Below are 23,183 nucleotides of genomic sequence, written 5' to 3' on the forward strand. Positions count from 1 at the left end.
CAAAGCGTGGATTTGAATGGCTGACAAAGCAGCCTGTAACAGCTGCCCTGTGGATATACGTAACAAGCAGAGCACTAATCCTTGGAGACCTAAACTGACTTTTGTAAGATCAGTAGAGAGATACAGGACTACTTAAAATGATGTAGACTCTCTATGTAGCAGAAAAAAAAAACTTCTTAATCCCTAAGAACGAAATAATTTATTTTACCAGTAACTTTTGCTCCTGCTGTATGCTTCAGAAGCATGAGGGGACAGCTGAGGTAGTGCTCTACACAGCTCTCTTTAAATTTAGATATGAATGGAGCCTGTTTTAGATTTATTTGAACATCAGAAAATACACAGCCTAAGCACTAGAGAAGACTTCACTTCAGGATTCAGTAGGGTTTATTCTACAAATCTTAGATCGATGCCAATGATACAAGTTGTATGAATTCTCATTAAAAATACAAGTCAGTATAAAGATTCCAATAGTAATATAATGCACGATGATTCAGTTTCAAAACTTAAGGAATGAATGTGTTTTGGACCATGCTACAGAAAAGGGGAATACAATGTAGAAGAAAAAATATTTAGTTTACCTCCCTTACTTCAGGAGGGGCCTGTGCCTTATTGCCACAATACCTGAAAAAGCAACATGAAGTGCATAGCAGCCTTGCCTGTACAGTCTCTAGGCAAAACTATTGAATTTAGTATTTACCTCCTCTCCCCCCAGCTCTGTAAATTAAGATACATTTTGATAGCCTGGTATCAGTACAATAACTTAAAGCTATAACAACACCCCCCCATAATGATTGCAAYACAACAGTCCTTTGGACAGTAAAATGTTCATAAAATGCACTGAAATTTTTCCACTGTGTTAGGTGTTTTGCCAGGAATGCTAAATACTGATTCAAATCAAATGTGAATTAGCTCCATGTTCAAAATTACTGGCCATTATTTTAAAACAAAACGATTATTGCTAAGTCTCAGTGTAGTCTAATACTTGAGTGTGTTGTCATAGCTTCAGGCACAATTAAAATATAATCAAATATTTTCTTGAATCTAGCCCTGTGATATAATGAAAGCTGTAAGAGTTCTCACAAAATAGTTGGAACTTGACCACACAATTGCTAGATCCAATGCTTTGGAACGGGAGGAGACAAAACTACCTTTCCTTGGAGCTGCCCGCACTTAGAGAAGATTAGGCTTAATAAAGCCATACCCTAAATTTCAAAGAAGCTGTTTATTTATCACAGGAGGTAACTTTTGACAAGACGTGCACCTCTTTCCCCACATGCTGTACATATATCTGTTTATTCCTAGTGATCCTTTCACCCTGCCAAAGGCAAGCTGTGTCCCTCTTGCTGAGCCCAGTCATTTCTTCTAGCAGAACCACATTAACATTACAGAGCAGGTATCATGCATCTATCTGCAAAAGCAGACAGGGAAACTAGGCTTAACAATAATGCATACATTTCCAAACAAACAGAGTTTTGGTGCAGACTGTTACATTAACTGAAATTCAGCTTTTACCAAAATATTAGCATAATACAAAAATCCAAACACACTGGTATAAATAAGCTGCTGACTTCCATGCATCAGTTAAAGAAAAACCCCTCTTGCATAAATGGAACAGCAGCATAGAACAAGCACAGACTTGGCTGTACAAATACATCGTTTTGTCTGTAGGAATTTGCAAGAATTCTCCAACCACCATCCTACTGTAAGGTTTTAACATCATACCAATGGTGGCAAGATCTAACATAAAGCCATCATGCAGGCTAATGGGAATTTCTTCTTCCCTACTGAACGCTGCTGTGCTTGCTTTGAATACATATTGTCACTTTGATTCGTCTTTGTAGTAAATGCATCTAACAGTCACGTTGTTTAGTCAGAAGTAAAAAAAAAGTTCAGTAACCCAGTTACTGAAGTTAAGTAATAGAGCTTTAGTACTGGTCAAGATGACAACAAAATACAAGGATGTCATTAAACTGCATATATAATAGAAAACAGGTTTACTTTGCATTTAAGTCACATTTAATACAAGACAAGTTGATCAGAAACAGTGAACTGATTCTATTTGGAACAAAGTATGGCACAGATTCCCGCTACCTATGGACATTGTGTAAATAACACATTTTTCACTCTTTGCAATGATTATCAATTCGCCAAAAATAGTATAACAGTCAAGAGGGAAGAGCAAAGGAGAACAGATTTAGGAGAAAAAAAAAATTTTWAAAAAAAAGTCTAAGTGAAAATAAGTGACTTTTTACTTCTTTTGTAAGAAACTTTATTTTTAAACTCCATTTTTAAAAATGCATTCTCTCCTCAGAACAAATGCCACCTTAAAAAAATGCAGTAGCACACACTTGCACTCAAGGAAAACATGCAAAACTGATGGCTGAAAAAAATTCGGCATAAAAATCCAAGACTTCAGGCAAAAGTTTGCCCCCATGTGCCTCTAGGGACCCCAGACCATAAACAGCTTTCAGTGCAATGTCTCTTGCTTCTAATTGGTGGGGAAACATATGGCAGAAGCTTGTCTTCTGACAGCTAGACTCTCTCCAGATATTTGAAGCAAAAACAGTCTCAGCTATATTTTAAAATACCCTTGTTAAACTGTTGCAGGAAGTACAAACAGAATTCAATAAAATGTCAGAATCCAGTGAAGAAAAACTTTTGAATTCTACCCTGTGCCATACACTTCTTAAAAAAATTAGACAGAAAAACAGATTTTTATTAATACACCCTCTTTAAAGTTTTTATTTCTGAAAGCAGCTCTTAATGCAAATCAAAAGCAGTTCCTGAGTAACTGCAGTAAACAGTGTCTTTTAAATATTTTTGCGCTTCAGCTCTTCTGTTTTGGTTCTCCTTGTTTTTCTCCCTAGTTTTCAAGTTTAAACTCTGTTCTTTTTCAAAAAAATGTGCAAGTTCAGTTAGCATCATTTCCAGAAGTCCACAGCTTGCAGGTCTTCCTGCAACAACGGTAAGTTCTGCACATATGCTAGGCTGTATTCCTATACCTATTGCAGATTTTGCTCTCAAACCTGTACAGCATGCATTTTCACGTCTTCTTCAGCATACGCCGGGACTGCCATGTATGGAACTTATTGTAGGCTGTCTGCAGCATCTCTTCTATATGACTTATCAACTGAAAGATTAAAGGAAAACAAATTGTCCAACTACTGGAAAATAGATCCCCTCCCTTCCCTTTGATCAGATACATGGTTGGACTTTTCTTTTTACTCACTAAAAGAGCAATGTCACTAATATCAAGAAGGTACACCACATTGAGAGGAAACACTTTAAGGCTTTATTATAAAAATAGCTTTAGAGGTGGCAGTTAAGAGAGCTACCAAGGTGAAAAGGTCAGAGAGAAGTGACACTTGATTATGCAAACCCTTCTTCCAGTATTTAGTCAGGGACAGCTTCAAAACTGTTTCCCAACAAATCAGATTTTAAGTAGAAAAAGCTCTACTTCATGATGGAAGTGACAGAAATGGGAAGTCAAGGTTCATTTTTCATCTAGTTTGGGTAATTTCAAATCATAGTTCTAGACAGATTTTTGTTATTGTTCAACAAAGTTGATAGGGAGATAGGGGCGAAAAGGCTTATATAATTGTGTACTTAATTCCTAACTCAATTTCCTAGTTAAGAAACAATTTAGTTCCCTAGAAAGAAGAAACAACCCTACCATCTTGTGGATAAACATAATTCAAGTTTTAATTACATAGGTGCGTATTAATACTTAAAGGGTATTTCCCCTTACGTTTGTGCTTAAATACTGTCTCCGAATCTTTTCTTGGAACGGGCAGAGCTTTGTAACCTGAAATCTTTCCAGGTTACTCCTCATTTTCACAACCTGAAAGAGAGACAGGAACCAATATACTAATCACTTGCACAAAAGGTTTGTTTTCTTTAACAAATAGTTCCTCAGCAAAACACTTTGTAACTGATTTGGGGCGCTATTTTAAATATATATAGTTCAAGAAAGGTGAATCACTAAAATATCAGTCTACACCTTAATTCTTGAGTGCCTGTTTATTGTCATGGCAAGTGTAACATGCCTGAAAATGTAGGGTGGCAATGGGATTAGTAAGTGCTAGCAACACTCTAGATTCAGTATTTATAAAGTACATCTTTCTTGCTTCAAGCAAAGAATGTACTATCGATTTTTCAGCCAATGCTTTGCAGCAGAAAACCACAATGTCTGAAAGCAAATTTTAATTCTCAGCAACATAAAAATGGTAAAAATCCTATTCCTGTATCAGGCAGCAACTCTAAGGCAACTTTGTTCTAAAGAAGCAGTATGTGTTTTGAAGCTACAACTGAGTGATTTTACAATGGATGATGTGATTTTAGAAGGATGATGTGGAAAAATTTCTTGTAACTATCACTGCACAGGTTGTGTCTTAAAGTTGGGGAAAGGGAGCCTTGGTTTGTTTTTAAACTGGGAATGAGAAATCAGCAGCTGGAATATACCTGATCATTTTGTCTGAAATTAGCTTACAGCAACTGCTGCTGAAGGGTGCTAACAGGCATGCGGGGATAAGGATCTTTTAGCCAATAGCACCTGCAGGACTGCTAGAAAGAGTAATGTTTTGTGTAGCTTTGTGACTTTCAATCCTAAGAAAGAATAAGTGCTGCATTTAAAACATGCATCTTAGTTCCATACTTGAAATTAATGAAGTTGTTTTAAAACGTGATCTAGCCACATCATAACCAGGGCTGCCCTAGGAAGTTCCACCTTACCTTTTCTTCGAGGAATGGCGTGCTAACAGGAAAGCAGGACCAGAAGTGTCGTAGCAATTCCCCTACTGCCACATACAAGTGTTTTAGTTCAGACTGAACATCATTTGGCACCATCTCTGCAACAGGAAAAGGGCTCTGTCACATCACTCAAAAGTACTATATGTAAAATGAGAAAGTAAGGCTAATGAAAGAGTTCAACAATATACAGCTCTCTAATAGAATCAAAGAAAAGCTGGCTGAAAGGGAACTCTGGAGGTCATCTACTTCAGCCTTGCTCTTAAAGTAGGACTATGAGCAGCATTATATCAGGTCAGCCACCAATTTATAGCTATATACTTGAAAGCTTGGCAGATCTATGCCAGGCAAAGAATGGCACCATGCTTACTCCATGATTAGAAGCAGCATATTTGGCTTCCGTGCCAAAGCTAATAGTGTAGCAGTACTGCTTTTGGGACAACTGCTTTGTTGTCTTGCTTAGCTAAGAGGCTAAAGGGAAAAGCAACTCTGCTAGCATGAATGGGGCACTAGGGAAAGGAGTGATTAGATGGAGGTGCAAGAAGGATGAGTTGTCTGTTTTGCCTTTGCAGTCGGCAAGAGAGTTTGGTTTGTGTCGCCTTCCCCTCCCCCCCCCCCCAAAAAAAAAACCCGTGGGCCCTAAACGGAAGCAGGAAAAAAAAAGTTCTAAACAGCTACCTACAGCTTGCTTCCCTAGAACGCTTTCAACATGGAGCTTTATTTTCTAAAAATCAGAAAGAAATCAGAAAGTAGAAATTCCAGTTTGGAAACATTGGCAAAGTTCATAGGGATCAGTTCTGGTATGTTTAGTGTAGGGTTCTAAGCTTTCATCTGTTATTGGTGTAAGGATACTCTTGCTCATTCCTTACTGTCTGCGCAGTCAGGCTAGCAAGAAGTCTCAGAGAACACAGCAAGCAGGTAAAGATCTGAAAAGCGCAACTGATACTATTACAGAAGTGGTAGGGAACCGAGGAGGCTAGCTGCTGCTAAGGAACAAAAAGCAAAGCATGCAAGTTGCATGAAAAGAAGCTTTTTCTTTAGCTAAACAAGCAAACCCCACCATCTCTAGGAGAATTTAGTATTGGATGCACCCTTCAGCACTTGCTCTGTAAAGTTCTCTTTCACTTGCCTCAGCACAGGTAGCCAATACCACCACCCTCATGGCAAGGCTGGACTGTTGTTTTTCTTTTGTTGCCAAAACCCACTCTTACTCCAGATACATGTTTCCATAATTTCCTTTATCATTATAACATGTTCTAAGAGGAGATAAAACAGCAAGACAGGTACTGCTGTATAATGTAGGAACATATTATTCACGTTTTATAAACACTAAATCCTTACGGTTTATGGCTTGCTGCGTTCCACCCTGCATAAGTGCTCCTCCAGGTGACAGGACTGCAATAGTGCTAGTAGCATCACTACTTGAAAGAACCTGAAGGGAGAGAGGGAAGGACTTTTCTAACAACTCCTTTTAAAATAGGTCATATTTGAACTCTGACAAAGATACAGTTGGGCAGATAAAAAAGCTCTGATGATGAGTTTGCAGAAGCCTCTCTCCTGCTATACAGCTGAATTGGGCACAGTTCCTCTAAGTGCTAGCTCATGCTTTTGGTGAAGGCTCTCCAGTTATTATGGAAAAAAAAACACCCTTTCTCTAATATGTGAACTGGCTATGGAGCTATTTTGAAGTAAGACAGAGACATTACATTACAGAGATGCAGCATGCTCAGAATTGTGACTGCTTTGGGGGTTAAACCTAGATTTAGTATGAGGGGAGATTCAGGAAGTAGCTGGGGAGATTGACTACATGGTTTACTGCCATCAAATTGCCAGGACACAGCTTCTCTGCAGCACAGAGTGTAGGAAGATCTACATCCTACTGTACCACATTTTTGGGCATGAGACCCATTTTATTACGAACCTGCTTATTATAACCTCTTAAGACCATTATACCCTAAGTTCATAGGGTGGGGCTCAGCACCAGCCTCCACTTCCTGTTGCATGACTTTCCTGCTTTACAGCTTTGATAACTTTATATACTTCTATTTCCTCATAAAGCCTATTGTTACCATGCTCTTAACTCTGAATATCAGCAGTGCACCAAATATTTTTCAGTAGTTCAGATTTCTTAAACACAATAGATGAAAACATATCTGCTAAAGTTGTAAAGTAAATTTAATAACAAAACTATTGGAGCTAATTACTAAGTTTTATCTGAAAAACTAAAGTTCCAGTAGCCAAGAGACAGACAGTTATACAGAAAACAAGATGCAAGTTTTTAAAATATTCTTCCATACCTGAGTTAGTTTGGGTACATATGCTTCCATTTCTTGCCTAATACTCTGAAAAGAATTAATTATATCCTGACTGGTTGCATATTGCTGTGATTGAATTGGAGTTGGACCATGGTAATACCTATGAGATGAGATAAGAAGAGGAAAAAAAAGCAATAAGAGCGCTGGTAAAATTGAAACCAAACCAAGTGGAGAGTTGTTCAAATTTTTCTCATTTTAGATGCTTTGCAACTTTTGACACTATCATTTAAACCTTATGTACTGACATAAAAAGAAAACAGCCTGCCAAATGGGGTGAGGCTGGGTTACAGATGATATGGCAGCAAAATTAGAAAGTCCTTGTTTCTATTATAGAATCTGCAAGTTTCATCTTGCTATGAAAAGGTATCTGTGCTGTCTGTTTTGTTCAGCTCTGGGAATACCACTGGACTAGCAAAATTCAAGCTATTTTTGTTTGAACCTCAGCTAAATGTAGTCACAGCATGTTTGGAATTGTCCTCTTTCCTGTAGTATCACTCGTATTCTTTCCTAAAGTTACATCTGTAGATCTCAAATTCAAAAGTCTATAAAGCAAGATTACAACTACCAAAAAAATACTAGATTAAGTCTCTGATGTTCCAGTTGTACTTTTTTGCCCAGAAGTGGATTTTGCTTAGGACTGCTTATTTCCATATGCAGCACATACATTTTACACTGTGAGTTACAACAAAGTAATGACAGATGCAAAGTGTCAAAGCTCTTTGGTTAGGTTTATGAAAAATTCTAATTAGCTGAAAAGCAAGATAAAAATCAAAATGCAATTTTATATAGCAATTACTTGAGAACTGGTTTATGCAGGAGTTCATATCATCTTTCTAAACTTACTCTAAACACACTTCAACGTGGCATAGTGCAAACTAGATCAGTTGATTCTGTGCAGGTTGTGAAGAGAGACCTGCTAGACTTAACATGCTGAAATATCCATGCATATTTTATTAACTTACCGATCAGATTTCTTTAAATTTAGTGCAATAGTTTTAATGCTATTATTCTTTGCTAAATCTTCATATTCAATGGACTCCTGCAGTTTCACCTGAAATGAGTCAAAAAATTAAACACATTACAAATGAGGACGGAACTTGATGCATCTAGTGCTTTTTTTTCTGATTCACTGAGTTCGAATAAAAAGATTACTAAAAATTAAAGAAAATGAAAATAGCTGGAATGGCTTGCATCTACACTCCTGAGGAAACAGTGCCCATTCCTGCTTAAAAAGTGAAATTTGTAAGTCCTCCTACTACCACTTCCCTGAGGATTCTGGCCAAAATTTACAGTCCCTGCTGCTTCCAAGAAGTATTCTGATACATATGCATAGATCATTCTGTGAGCTCCCTATTTACAAACATCTGTCACCAGGTTAACAGAAGTAGTAATGAATTAGTGGCTGGAGTACAAGAGCATAAGACAAAAACTACAATAGTTACCCGAGCTATTAGATGGCAGTACAGCTGCAGCATTAGTGGTGAATGACGACAGCCTTTATACAATGAAAAAACTACCTTTGAAGTCACCCACTCTCACGCTACTTTTCCGTTCCTCCTTTTGTCAGACTCCTGGCCTGCTATATTGTTTGGCCCCCAATAAAAATGGCAGCTTTTAGGAAAGTCAAAGTTGCTGACTATCTCAACATTCAACATCACGCATATTCTAGAGCCTTTTCTCACAGTATACAGAGCTTGTCAGTAATCTTGATATTTTCTCCTTTAGCTGTCAATTATAGTAAGGAGTATTCAGTTTGGTTTTGTAGCAATTACAGCATCTCCTTCCCCACTCTGAACTGTTATGGTCAGTCTAAAACAGGTTTGCCCTTTTTCAGTATACCAGGAATTATTACACTTTTGGTTTAACCTTACTTCAGCTTCTGATCTGAAGATGAAGGCTGATATTATCCCCTCTACAAACAATTCACTCTAATATTGGCTCTACTGAAGAGATCAATGGGACCTTCAAAGCATGATTTATTTGTTTTTCATAACAGATGTATTCTAGACACAAAGCTTCTTTACAGACTCTCAGGTGGTTTTTCTTTATACTTTTAAAAAAAGATAACTGTCACTTTAAATGTTTCATAAATCAAGTAATGAATCTTCAGCAATCCCTTATAACAGAGCTTCTGATTCCTTTCAACTAGAATTACATCAGCTAACTGTGTACCTTTTTCATTGGTGGTTGAAAGAAATCTGAATCCCTGGAGTTTCCATCTGTACTGCTGGTCTCGCTGTAATGGTCATTTTGTGCTTCTCTTAAAATAGAGAAACAGCATTAAGAATTCACCTCACAGGAAACTTAAGATACAAGCTAGAGACGAAGTAAATACATCTGTTTCAAATTTTATATTCATGTTCACAAACTGTATATCCATTTTTTACCCCTTACACCTTTATTTGCACAAACTGACCTAGACAGAAGGAACCAATACCTGTTTGTCAAGGGGGAAATTCGGCAGCAGGGAACTGTGCTTCTTCCTCTCAGCAGAAATACCAGCAGGCCCGCAATGCAAGTGCAACGCCGCAAAGTCATGCCTAAATTATAAACGCTTTGCATACACACTTACCAAGTGTGCATACACACTTACACCAAGTATTCATAGCGGTACTCGGAGCCCTGAGCAGACTATGAGAATGACAGCTAATGTTTTCTCTCAGTCTGAACTGGGAAACAGAAATGCATCCTATCCAGAGAGGATTCTTTAAGGTTTGTGCAAGACAGAAGTACAACATGAGGGAGCACAGCTAGACAGAGAAAAGTATTTAAGTAATACCTCTCATGGGTAAGGTCTGTAGGATTTGGATACAGAAATAATCCTTTGGTAGATGTCCGTAAGTTACTTGTACAATGGGCCTTAAGACAAACCTCTTTTATTTCTCTTTTAGGAAGTTTCACTTGTGGAATTACTGTAAACATGCATACGTAACCAGCTGATGTTTTGGGCAGGATACTGCATTAGACAAACCTTTCTTCTGATCCATGAGTGTCACACTGGTGTTCTTTTGCTTCCCCATTTACCTGTTTCCATGCACCCAGCTACAGGGAGCCTCAGCCTACCTACTCCAGGAAGGCAGGCAACAAACTCCCTGCCCCAGACCCCTCTGCTCGCACAGCAAACAGCACCACTTCCTTGGCACAAATGCCCTTGCCCAGTCTTCACTGGGGCTACAGAACTAAGGCAGAAACAGGCTTTTTTTTTTTCATACAATTTGTATGATTAAAAACTCAACTAAAAATAGCATTTGTCATCTCGTACAGCTCTGAAGAGATTGTGTAGAAGTAAAACGGAACCTACAGGTATTTTCAGTTCTAGATCGTAATTCTCTCGTTAATATATGTTAAGATCTTGGACGAGTAACTGCAGATGTAGTTTCCTTTTGGAAATTCCTTAAAATTAGTTACAATAAAAAATCTTTTAAACTACACTGAAACTTACTGTTTTCTGAGGCCAGCTGCAAGGACCATGGCACTGTGATGATTAAAGCGTTTTATAATGGCGGCATTGCTACTTTCTCTAACAGATTTTGAGGCATTTGATGTAGAGGCCACAGAAGCAACACCATAGCCCTATAAGGAAAAGAACATTAGTTACTGCCTGCCCCCCAAAATCAAAAGGGCCATTTTCTGTTTTCCACTGAGTCAGAAAACCTGTGTGTCTTAGTTTCTGAACATTACTGAGTGATGTTGGAACATCATCTGAAGTAGTATCTTGCTAATACTCCTCCCTCCTCTGCTCCTATCATCTACGTGATTTGAGAAAATCTCCATTTTTTTTTCTATCATTTGACAGTTTCAAGGCATTTGAGAGAAGAGGAAAAAAGAAGATAGTTTTAAAAGATTAGCTTGAAAAATTACTTAACAGATCACAATCTTTTCTTTTCTTTTTTGTTTGTTTTTTTAAAGGATCTCTGGTACTGTGTTGAACAGGCAGGCAGTGATGGCAAATAAGAGCTATCAGTTGTTTTACTGTGGAACACCAGCAGCCCACAGGCAAAATAGCACCTGTCAGGAGGATGTGCTAGCACTGAGCATCACAAACCCCCCAAACCCTAATGCTGGCAGTGTTTCCCAGTTACCAGGTGGCTGAAGCAACTCACAGTATCCCTATGCTCAGTTTCATACTTGCAATTAACTAGGCTCAAAAGCAAACTCTGGCTGTTTGCATAGCACTCCAGACATACCCATCCTCAACTCCTACTTCAGCTTCTGACTGTTAGCTTTACATAACACTTACAAGAAAAAAAACAACAAAAACTCAAAATGCAACATCATTATTAATGACTACTCCTGAAGTTTCAGTTAAGTCCACTATGGAAAAGTGCGTGCGAGTGTTCTCATTTTGGTACACCACTTAGGACCATTGTTTTATTTTATACTTGGAGACAGATAATAATTTCTTATGCCTGTTTTGGGCAAAACCACTGATATTTAAAGGTAAGCAAGGAAACTATATAAAGTGTCCTTAATTAAGCTGCATCAAACACTTGCACATGTCCAAAGTGAGAAGAAATGCAAAAACTCTTCCTGTCTTGTGCTACTCTTCTGTACATTGCCACAGTTTCTAAAAGGTAGGAGGAAACAAGAGAATCTACTTTCGATTAAAAACAAACAAAAAACATAGAAATTAAGTAATTCCTTTTAAAAACCAGGAAGTCATGCTTTATACCTGGCATGCTAAGCAGGCATCCAAGGCAATAGAGGTCCACTGGGCACAGACTCCAATTCTTTACACACGTGTAACTATGTAAATTATAAATACTCCATAAAATTGCAGCACCATAAGTGATGCGTTTCAGAAGTAGTATCTGTGGTACTTAGCCTGAAGATGGACCAACTTCCTTCTTAAATGAAACTAAAGCTTTATTCTTTTTGCCAAATACTTACTTCATCTAATGTTTTATCTTCCAAAGCTGTTAAATCTATCAGAGGGTTTTTTACTCCTTGAGACACCATTGTTTTTAACCCTGTACAAAAGGAGTAGAAAGAAAAGACCGTGAAGAGTTCAACTATGTAACGTTCAACAAATATAAATAATTGTGAGATTATTAGGTTACATATAACCTGTAGAAGGAGAAGGCAATGGTTCTGCAGATGTCCATGTATCCTTATGACTAGTAACTTTCAACCCTTTTCAAAGTCTCCTTTAAAATAAAAAAGCTTGAAAAGCTATTGTAAAAGATCATCTTACTGATTACAGAAACTCCATCAGCTTCTACAGATTGAGGAATACTGTTCAGGGGGGGAGGGGAGATGCATATTTCATACTCAAGTACAGTATCAGTTATAGCAGGAAGTGGAGACCTCAGCTTTGTATTTGTTATAATTTTGCCATTGTTTTGATACTGTCTTGTGTAGAATGGTTATGTAGCCTCTCTCTATTTATGTCTAATGATAGTTTCTGCTTGTGAAGTAGTGTGAGATTCCTAATATAATACTTTCATTAGGCAGAACACATGCATATTAAGAAGGGGTGTTAAGTGATGTTCTCTCTCCACATCTCTGTATGATTACAAACCTACCTCAAAAAAAGTTTAATGTGAAACCTTAAAATATCATCTGACTTAAGTCTTTCTAAAAAAGGCTGACAGAGAACAGGGATGGTGACTCCTTCTACAAATAGAACCCACATTTAAATAGGATTCACATTTGTGTATCACTCAAAACTGATCAAGTATWAAAGCTATACCTGTGGAAAGTCTTATACATACAAAAAAAAAAAGGCTTGAATTAACAAAATAATACCCTGGTAACAGACTGTGGAGCATAATCAAAGTAGCACGATACAGTATTAGGGCAATTTGTCACTGAGTTATTATTGTATGAGTTGTGAAAAGGGTATTTCTAGTGCTAGCACTTTCCAAAGGCTAATTTGTTTCAAGAAATTTATCAGATGTAAGAATTCTTCTCTATCAGACACACTAGGAGTAGCAAAGCCATAGCTAACTTTCAGTGACTATTTGTAGCCATCTCTTCACTATTTTGACAAATGAAATGTTCAATAAACAAACACGAGAAAACTTTGACTTTGGCTTTGTTAGGTTTACTAGATAAACTTCTAAGCTCTATAATATAGCTAAGGTTATAATGGCCTACTGCAGAAACAGAGTCAAAATTCTTACCTTTTTCATCCAGTTTGGCACACTCTGCAAAGAGGTCTTTTGAGCCTGTATTGAGCCTATCCCGATGGAAGTAATGAGACTGAAAAAATCGTGTCCAGAATTCCCTCTCTGTCATGTTATGTGGAACATTTTCTGCATATTTCATTTTTACTGCAAACAAAAAACTGATTATTATAAAGTGTTCTGCAAACCTTAATACTATGTTTTATGTTAACCATTCCTTGTTTTCAGTCTAAGGCCAGCTTAATTTGTGCCAATTAAGAGAATATAATTAGAATGCAGTAGTTTAGCACCAGCAAACAGATGTTGTTTTATCCCCTGCAATCTCCTAAAGTTTGGGCAGGGGGTGAGGGGAAGAACCACATTACAGAAGTCTGAATGACTATTTTATTTGCCAGAGTTCTAGGCTTTTTTATTCTCAAGATGGACCTAATCTCTTTAATGTGGGGCCAAAATAAATTAGTGCCAATGTCAGCAATATAGCACAGGGTAAAAAGAACTTTTCATCCTAAACATGATTTCTTGAAAAAGTAACAAAAACCTTGAATATAGGAGAATCACAGGAGCCAAATATCTAATTTTAAATATTATGGTCAGAAATTAAACGAGGTTAACAAGTTTTTATTTCAAAAGTGTGTCTTAACGCATACTTTTTTCCATCTCTCCTCAAGTTAAGGAAAGAGAGGGAAAGTCATCTGAAATACGGGGAAGAAAAACCCCTTTATATGTCCAGGCTCAAACTAACATTCTAGATTTCCTGCAGTAAGACTGTAATAAACAAATCTTAAATGAATGTATTTGTTATGCAAGCCACTATTCTTACCTGCAGGATATGTTCGAAATATGGATTCAATGATATCTGAAGTTAAATTGTACCTCAGACCGTTGCAGCCATCTGTTTGAGGCCGTACATCAGCCTAAGAAAAAGCATACAGGGAGAGAAAACAGTTAAGTCTGAATTCTGTCTGAAGACAGAAGAGGAAAGGCCAGGCATCTTGCAATCAAATGCTGCTATAGATAAAATAATCATCTTCCTCCAATAATCCATAGGATAGTTGATTATACGCAAGTATTTTTAGAAGGAGATGTACTCATGCAGTCACTACAGAGGTGGAAATGGATTCCAGCTAGACTGTCTAAGCTCTATAAATTCGGTTGCAGGAGTAAAAACATGTCTCTAAGGGAAGAATCTGAAGGTTGTACCTAGATTACATCTAGAATGCATTTAGACTACTGAGGCATGTTTCTACAGACAGGTAACATAACAGTCCTGGAGAAAGAAGATGATAAAATAGGCTTTCAGATTACACAGTTGTTTCTCAAGAACCTGAAACATGGATTGTTTTAAAAAAATGGGAGGGAATAGAATCTTTTGTATGGGAAGTATTTGCAGCTTCCTTTATGCATATGGATGCTTCAACAGATACTCCCTTAATTTTTTGCATTAATACTAGGTTTTCTAGTTGTAAGTTCACCACTATTCTTGTTTTATGGAACGCAGAGAAGCAGTATCTGCCCATTGCTGCTTTAAAGTAAGTTCAAATTAAGCATCTTAAGTTGTCAGATGTTTGAGGTTGCAGTGTCAAATAATAATAATAAAAAAAACTTTACATTTTTTCTTCCTCTACCTTTGCAATAGTTTAACACGTGAAGTGTTAGCTAAGAAACCAGGAAGGAAGAACCTTAAAGTAGACAGAAATAGAGTAAACAAATGATAGAACTCTCACTTTCCCCAAGATGTTTGCTCCAAAATCCTTTAAATTAGATGCTCAACATACCAGAAATGCTGCAGAGATGCCCACATCTTGCTTACTAGGTGCTGCAGAATTATCCACGGCATTCAGGCTCAAACGGTTGGCCCAGAATTCTTCAGCACTGATTACTTGGCTCACAACAAGGTCTTTATAAAGCTGAAATAAAACGGGATCTTCTTGCAGCATTCTGGTAAGAGAATGTATTGAACATAATTGATTTGCTGCAGAATAAATCACTAGGATTTCCATAACTAACATGGGTTCACAAAAGGAACAGAAACTAATTTTCTTTCAAAATGTATTTCTTAAAACCATGCAAGTGACCAACTTCAATAGCCATACTTGTCTCAAAACAAAAAAAAAAAAAAAAAAAAAAAAAAAAAAAAAAAAAAAAAAAAAAAAAAAAAAAAAAAAAAAAAAAAAAGGACTTAAAAACCCAAAAACCCCACACTTTGAGGAACAGCATTAAATACTAGATGATAGTAACTCTTGGGATGAAGTTAATGTGGGATTAATGACTTGCCATTAAATATTCTGTGATGCTCTTGTGTCTTTGCATGCTGAAGACTGAGCCTTTTGAACTGCAAAAGCACAACAAATTTTCTTGAACTCCTATAATAAAGATTTAATGTGGGGGAGGGGGTTCAGTGCTATCCAGTTCTAAGCTTTTAGATCTTAAAATTCAGTAGTTACAGGGCTGTCCTAGTACAAGAAGATAGACTGGGATGCGCGTGAATTAAGACACTGAAACACATTACCTTGAGCTGTTTGCTCATTTACATTCTTCTTAGGGAAAGCCTACCATAGGACTGTCCAGGAAGGACCATTTAACTATCACATGCAGCACAACTGCTACAGATGCATTCAGTTTCAGTGCTTCCACCAGGAAATAATGTCTATGAAAGTTATCATCCAATTACCAGTTATTACCTTTACAGGTATCCAAAGATCAAAAAAAAAAAAGAAAGAAAAAAGCACTTGAAACTTTACTTAGCTCATGTTTAACCTGCTTGTCATACAGGTGTATGTACAATTTGACACCTACTAGTTATTTTCTGGGAAAGGTGCACATGTGTGAAGAATCAGCCAACAACTTCAACAATTTTAAGCATGTAACTCAGGGACTTGATTATTTACAAACAAAAAAACCCCAGGAGTGTTAAGAATATATAGAACACAGTAAATGGCCTAGGGAAGAACACTGATAAATTACAATTTGGTCTGAATGAAAATTTGTAACTACTCTGAGGAAGATGCTGGATGAGGTGGAAGCGATAACTTTCTGTGGCAGGACATCTCTAGTATGTTTTCCCACTAAGGTTATTTTTCTTATTTGTTTTTTCTTGGTGATACAAATACATGTTACCAGCAATTTCAACAAGTTAGTGCAACAGGAAGCACTCTTAATTTGAATGTGTCACTGAAACTTGAATTTTGGTATGTGCCTCACCTCTGTGTATCAATAAATGGAGGAACCACTGCAGAGACTCTGGATATAGTACCCTTCCACAATTTTAAGAGACTTTTGGCCTCATCTGTTGCAAATTAAGCCAATTAAATTATATCACTGGACTCTGACTTCTAATAGTTAAAAAAACAAGCTGTAGCTGTGTAGAGATGCTGGCTTTTCTAAAACTAGAAAATGTCTTATTGTCACATGGCATAATACTGTAAAACTCCACTTAAGGGTACAAAGATTCAGAGCTAAGACTGCCCACATACTTGGTATTGATACTGTTAGAAATAAGACAGGTAGCATAAAGAAACTAGTATGATAATAGTGCCAAAGCACCACAGTGCTGTAGACCCCAGTGATGACTGAAGTACTGGAACCAGTTAGCCTTGGATATGTCAGAGCTCCAGCACAAGAGCTCTTGCAGTAACATGGTTCCGTTCTCCTGAGAAATCCTCTGGCAAAACAAACAAACAAACTCATCTGCCCAATGAAGCAATGCTCCTATCTTCTGAAAAAGCCAGCTTTTAACATTAAGTTCAAAGCTAGAACAGTCTTTGAAAATATTGCCTGGGAGCTATCAGATACAGGATTCACAGGAGATACTAGAGTGAAGTGAAACTCATCCAGGGAAACCCAGAGAAGCATTCTCTGTGGCCACAAGGACTGGTTTAACGGAAATGTTTTAAGAGAAGCATACCTTCAAAACCCTTTACGGAAAAGGGCTTAGGCCCTGAACATCATCTCCAGAAGCTTCTCAGAATAAATATCCTGCCTGTCTAGCTACAGCTACAACAATTGCATCTCAAGTGAGATGAATGAAAAAGCCTAGCAATTTAGTAGCGGATACCAAATACCAGGAAAGAAGGTTCTAGTAAGGTGGTGGGAGGAAGCGGGGTGGGAGTGAGGGGGAGAATCACAAATCAGGAAGGGGATAATTTCCAGGAAAAAAATCTTTCAGGCAGCTTTTCTAACACCATACGGATGTACTTAGGAAGACTATAGAGACAGACTGCCAACTGGGTACTTTTATCTCACAGTCATGGGTAGCAAAGACTGAATGGCAGCTGGGCTGGCTGCCTTTACGCTTGGAGAAGGTGTTACTGAGAACACCAGTACAGTCTCAACACATCACAGTTATGTAAGGTCTCAGGAACTCCCCTGAAAGTGTTCTTTACTATGGAAACAAATGCAATATCACTAACAATGTTGCAATACAGCATAAGAACTGTTAAAAGAAATTCACTGTTGTTAGACAATAACTTAAAAGTATCTATTTTTGAAGGCTTCCCCTTTACCTGTTCTTCTCCTCAAGTTCTTTATTGGCTTTCCTTTTGAATTTGGGCAACAGTTGTTGAAGAAGATCCTTTACTGCATCTCGCTCCTTCACTGCTGTGCTTTCATTGGAGAAGTGGAAGTTGGTTGTGTCCCCTGCGTGCAATACTAGCTGAAGCTGAATTTTAGCTTTACCTTCAGGACTGATTTTCTGGCCTAGATTACACAGAGAGTATTAATTAGCAACAGACAGTGAGCTTATGTAACAAGTTATCTCCCCTAGAGCATTTGCTTATAAGCAGTTATCCACATCATCCAATTAAATATCATTACCCTGTGTGTGAATTCCAGACGTGAAAGTGGAACATACAGTCTTCTCCTTAAATTAGTTTGAAAGCTCCACCTTCTTTTCTCTAAAACACAGGACACTGACCTCAGCGGCATATTACTCAATATGCTTCAGCCACAGCTCAGAAGCCTGGATCCATCTTTGCATTTCCTACATGCTCTGCTAGAAAGCTACAGCAAATTAAGACTGTCATCTCCTAGATACTTTAATGTGGTACAAGTTCAGGCTGCTGCTGAAAGGTGACAACCTCATTCTCCCTTTCTGCTTCTCCCTGAAGCCTTTCTTGTACTGGTATTAGCATCTGTGCAGCAAGCCAAAGCAAGGAACAGAGCTATTCAAAAGTATCCCCCTCTCCCCTTTTTTTTCAAAGCTGGACCAGTTCCTGGAAAAGAGAAGTGCTAAGAAAGCAGATGCAGGGTGGAGTAACGCATGTCTGTTGACTGCAAAGATGTGCTGGTTTCAAGTGGCACGGTAAGCACAGTCACCCACTAGCCCTCCCAAAGGTGATCACCAGTGCCTCCAAGGTGCTATTACACCCTAACAACTCATGAACAAAACATGGAAAGCCCTAACTCCTGCTTGCTTTCTCATAACCAGAAGGAAGAGTGGCTTAAAACAACTATACTGGTGGACTGTTTTACTCTGTTGACTTCAGCAAAGTACTGCAAATGGCACCAACATAACTTAAGACTCTTGGCCCTCTCTTCCAATGCGACGAGGAGACAGGAACCAAATATCACCACTAAATACATTTAATCTAAGTCCATTACAAATTTGTAACTACCCTTTTTTCCCCCCCTCAATTCCATATAACAAAAAAAGAACATCTAAGTTAGACTTCTGTCTTTAAGCATTTAACATATAAACTGCTCAGGTCTGAGGCTAAACAGCTATATAAATCCTCTACACAATTGGATATAATAGGTGAATAGACCTTCTAAATTTATCACATTCATGTTCAAGAAAATAGCATTTTAGTTTTGAATCTTCACACACCCTTTTGATCATGCTGTAGTACTTGTAGGTGACTCTAGACAGCAAGATGCACTGAACCTTCTCCAAGAAAGCAATGCATACAACTTCCCCCCCCCTTTTCTTCCTTTTTTGGCATTCAAGCACATGGAACATTAACACTAATTGAAGCCAGACAGACAGCATACTATAGACATTTACTGTTCACTTTTGATTTGCAAGTACCCTGTTATTGCAACAGCAGATATTTGTTCAGTAAATTACCAGTCAGGCCAAACTCCAGAAGCTAGTGCTTCTGGAGCTGTGGTCTGTTGGATGAAAATAAAACAGTGAGGTTCATTTTATGTGAAAATTGAAAGAGCTTTAGATGCATACTTTAACTGGTGACATGCCAGATAGTACTGGATTTTCAGGGCCTAAGATAGACACTATTGCTCAACTCTCCTCCCACCCTTTCCTCCACAAGCATATGGCATAGATTATGTCTCTGTTCAATTTACTGCAGAAGTTAACCAAGAGTTAATAGCAAATGCAGTATAACTTAAATATCTGAAGACTACCGAAGTTCTGCAGCCCTCCTTACACTGGTAATCATTCACCCTGGTCTTGATCACTACTGTTATATAAAATAGTCTAATATCACCTCTAGACCCTCGCAAATTGCCCAGCTATTTCATAGCAAATAAGCTTCAAGTTGTACTTAAACATCTATTGAAATACTACATACTGAAGCTGGAAGAGAAAAAGTCTTCACTTACATTTGATGTCTGCATACATATGGCTGACTGTGAATCGGTCTTTGCCTTCAGGTGCCCATGCTATCCTTTCAGCCATAAGGTAGAGAGCCCCGTCCTGCTTCTTTTGACGTACCTTCTTTACGATCAGTAACACTTCTTCAGATGATGTTGCCATGGTGCCTCTAAGGAGCTATTAAAAACAGAGTTGATTACTATTGTTATTTTCGCTGTAACTTTCTCACTATTTCCACCTGTTTCAAGGAACTCCAACCTGCATGTACATGTTAATGCCATCACCATTTTTGGACCACCCCAGATAGAGGCACTTCCCTTTGTCAATGCAACCAACAAATTTGTTTAAACAAAATACTGCCACCGACCTAAATAATTTACCTAATTACACTGCTGATACTGCTTGTGCTCCATTAAAGACTCATAAATCTTATATTTAAACTAATAACCAGATTTTCCTCTTCTGATGCTCCTTTACTGGTTTTTCAAGTTCAGAAGAAAACAAAACCTAACCAAGAAGTTATATTCCAAATGTCCTCTGTCATTTGGCAGTGATTTCCTTCTTCAGCATGAATGGTAGCTGTTAAAATATTTCAGAAAAGGGAAGGATACAAGACACAGGAAAAAAACATCAGCTTTCAGTTTTCCTCTGTATATAACGTAACCCAGCCCAGTTACAGTTCTGTTCTTATTCTAGTGACTTCTGCCCAAGGCTTGAACAGTATTTCACACACTTGATTCAAGCTAGCCCATTTCTTACCTTCCTCCCCCAATTACTAAGGGATTAATGTTATACCTGCTTCAAAACAATGGGAATTTGTCACCAGTTTCACATCAACAAGCCTTCAGATATCTGGTGTGCCTTCTTCCCAGCAGCCACCACCCTTCCTCCTTACACATTCACTCAGCAGCCTTAAAATTCTCAAGGAAATGTGTGTAAGTGTGTGTGTGTGTGTGTATAAAAATCAAAACATCACACATCTATCAGAAAGTTACACATTCAGTACTTTCTACTCTAAATAGTCTGTGTCCAATTGCTGTATGTGTACATCATATACTTTTGTATTGATACATAAAATGATTTTAGAAATGTTTTGAAAAACTGCTGTGCACATTTCATGTGTTTTAGAGTATCTGTAGCATTTTCTGCTGCCTGCATCAAAATTCAAAAAGAAATTTGCATCAGCTATCACTGCACACTCCTAATAAGTGTCAGAAAGTGATATTCCTAAGTATTTGAATTCACATACTTATTTTTTTTGCTAACAATCTGCAAAGTAACATAACATTCTCTTCTGCAGAAGTCTTGCAAGCTAGTCACCAAAATGCATTACGTAAYATAATGAATGGAAAGATATTTAATTGCAAAAGGGCTCTGCGCTTAAGCTTTGCTCCTTCATCGCTTCAGTCAGCCAACGCTTTGTCAAAGACTTCAGCAATGCTGAGCTGAGCGCAGCGTGGGGTTTCCCATCAGCACCACTGCAGCAATTGCTGGAACACGCTGGGCAATGTTCGGGCAGCCCTGCTAATACTTCGCTCTCAAAGAAAACCACAGGGCATAGTTTCAGGCCAGCCTCCTAGCATAATCTACGACAGCCTCCCCAACAGCATTACTCTCTCTCAGGGGCACCTGAACTACCATTTTGTTTAGAATTTCCTGTTGTAGTAGGTCTGTAGTCTCTCACTGGCACCTTATTTTGGCTGGAAAAAGGCAGCTGGCCGCAGACTCCAACAGACCAGAAACCTCCCTCTTCTATGCAAGACTGAGAACTTTGACTTTGCTCTCCCTTTGTTAATTTAAAATCCTTTAGCCTTAGGTCACTGTAATCAAATGCAGGAGAGCTGAAGGCACAGAATACAATGGAGAGAAACCCACACTGAACAGAAGAGGAAAGCATTTCCACAGCCAGGCTCATTCTGATGCAAGCTGCTTTGCTTTTCTACCATGCTGTTTCACCCACCTACAACCAGCCTTTCAACTAAGGGAGAAAACGATCAGCAGCTAGCAACTTCTCTTTTACGGAGCCGGTGGTTCTAGTGCAGCACCCTGCAGCGTACAACCTGTGACTGCACAATTATCCCACAAGCAGCTCACACTACCTCTGGGAAAGCAAATGCATTAGCTCACTGGTGCCCTTATTTATGTCATTGCTGTTTCCTTTTTCATGCAGCAATTTACAGTGGCCATAGGATGATATAAATCACAAGCAGCATAAGCATTATCCAAAAGATGGAATACAGAGTTGTCTTCAGGACAGTAGAGCAGGGAAGGGGTGAGGGGGGTGAGGAAAAATTACTAACCAGGCTTTACAGAAGTTAGCATCTTTTGCTAATGAAAACAAGATGGCTTCTCCAGTTAAGGACACAGGGGTAAAACAAAAAACAACAGAAAAACCCCACAACCTTCCCAAAACAACAAAAAACACCCTAATACAAGAACACAGCCTATTTGCTAGAGAAGTACGAGGGTGGTCTCCTGACTGCAGAGGGGAAGGCTGCGCTGTCATGCCTGCTGCTCACTCAGCACACAGAGATCTCCCCCCCCCTTTTTTGATGCTTAAGGCATACTGTGAAAAAGGGCGAGCCATTAATCATCTATTCACTCCCACAACAATATTGTGGAGGTTAAATATAGAGGTTAAATATAACCTCTATGTTTAATGACTTTCCTAAGTTTCAAAAACTGTTACTGTGGATGATAACAGGACTCCTGACAGTTATGGCTGCTCAAAGGGCAGAAGGCAAGAAACGCAACATTCATATTAAAAAGAATCTGTTATTTTACAGCTTTACCTGGTGATTTTAACCTGCTGCTAACAGCAGTAGTACTGGAGTTGTCCAGCTGCAAATTTAGGAAGGGCTTTCTCTGATTAAATGTCTTCATGAATAGGGAAGGCAGAACAGTTCATTTTAAATACTCAAACAAGAATGCTTCTGAAGTGACAGAAAAAGATATAGTTAATATCTAATGGTCAACAGTTCTGGAAAGCATTTAGATGAACCAGTAGCCCTGACCCAAGGGATGCAACTTGTCATCAAATCTGTCTCGGGGCAAGTAACCTCAGCTGCATCTTATGAGTGGCATGATCCATCAGGAAGCTTCAGCTTGGGGATAAGATGAAACAGAAGGGCCTACCTGCTCAGCCACTGATTTCGGGGGGTGATCCCTCCTCTCCTAGCTTGGTGGGGCTAGACGCAGCATTGGGAAATACCAGCAAACCCCGGCAGGCGGTACTAAAGCAAGGGCGGCTCAGACGCCTGCCCSCAACGCGGCGGCTCCCCCAGCGCCTCCAAGCCCGCGGACGTGCCGCCCCGCGCCCTCCCAGCGCTGTCACCGGCGAGCAGCCCCCTCCCGCCGGCGCAGCGCCCCGGGCAGCCTCCGCGCTCTCCGCAACCGCGGCTCGCTCCGGCGAGGCGAGGCCGGCCCGGCCCGGGGCGCTGCGGC

General features: G+C 38.8%; 1 protein-coding gene across 4 annotated transcripts; it reads right to left on the bottom strand.

The window, feature by feature from the left end:
- Positions 1 to 366: 366 nt before the first annotated feature.
- On the bottom strand, positions 367 to 23,102 carry GTF2H1 (general transcription factor IIH subunit 1). 4 transcript variants are annotated; one of them, XM_085317123.1, is made up of 15 exons: positions 22,875 to 23,102; positions 19,748 to 19,916; positions 17,692 to 17,884; positions 14,965 to 15,127; positions 14,010 to 14,103; positions 13,187 to 13,336; positions 11,952 to 12,031; positions 10,504 to 10,634; positions 9,234 to 9,321; positions 8,024 to 8,112; positions 7,044 to 7,161; positions 6,088 to 6,178; positions 4,732 to 4,847; positions 3,749 to 3,841; positions 367 to 3,130 (listed from the first exon to the last, which is right to left on the bottom strand). In XM_085317123.1, the coding sequence occupies exons 2-15, from the start codon at positions 19,899 to 19,901 to the stop codon at positions 3,044 to 3,046; spliced, it is 1,647 nt and encodes a 548-aa protein (XP_085173249.1). In that variant the 5' UTR covers positions 19,902 to 19,916; positions 22,875 to 23,102; the 3' UTR covers positions 367 to 3,043. The 4 variants fall into 4 exon arrangements, with proteins under 4 accessions (XP_085173249.1, XP_085173248.1, XP_085173250.1 ...); XM_085317122.1 differs by lacking the exon at positions 22,875 to 23,102 and adding an exon at positions 22,532 to 22,859; XM_085317124.1 differs by lacking the exon at positions 22,875 to 23,102 and adding an exon at positions 20,120 to 20,683.
- Positions 23,103 to 23,183: the final 81 nt, after the last annotated feature.

Source organism: Rhea americana, unplaced genomic scaffold, assembly GCF_003343005.1.
Source record: "Rhea americana isolate MKP2758 unplaced genomic scaffold, rheAme1 scaffold_49, whole genome shotgun sequence".
Taxonomy (NCBI): Eukaryota; Metazoa; Chordata; class Aves; order Rheiformes; family Rheidae; genus Rhea; species Rhea americana.

Excerpts from the sequence above, each read along its gene's own strand:
- GTF2H1 (XM_085317123.1), bottom strand. The coding sequence starts at position 19,901 with ATGGCAACATCATCTGAAGAAGTGTTACTGATCGTAAAGAAGGTACGT. Across the intron at positions 8,113-9,233 it reads TTCAACCACCAATGAAAAAG|GTGAAACTGCAGGAGTCCAT; the intron begins GTACACAGTTAG and ends GACTCATTTCAG. Across the intron at positions 4,848-6,087 it reads AACGCAGCAAGCCATAAACC|AGATGGTGCCAAATGATGTT; the intron begins GTAAGGATTTAG and ends TTCCTGTTGCAG.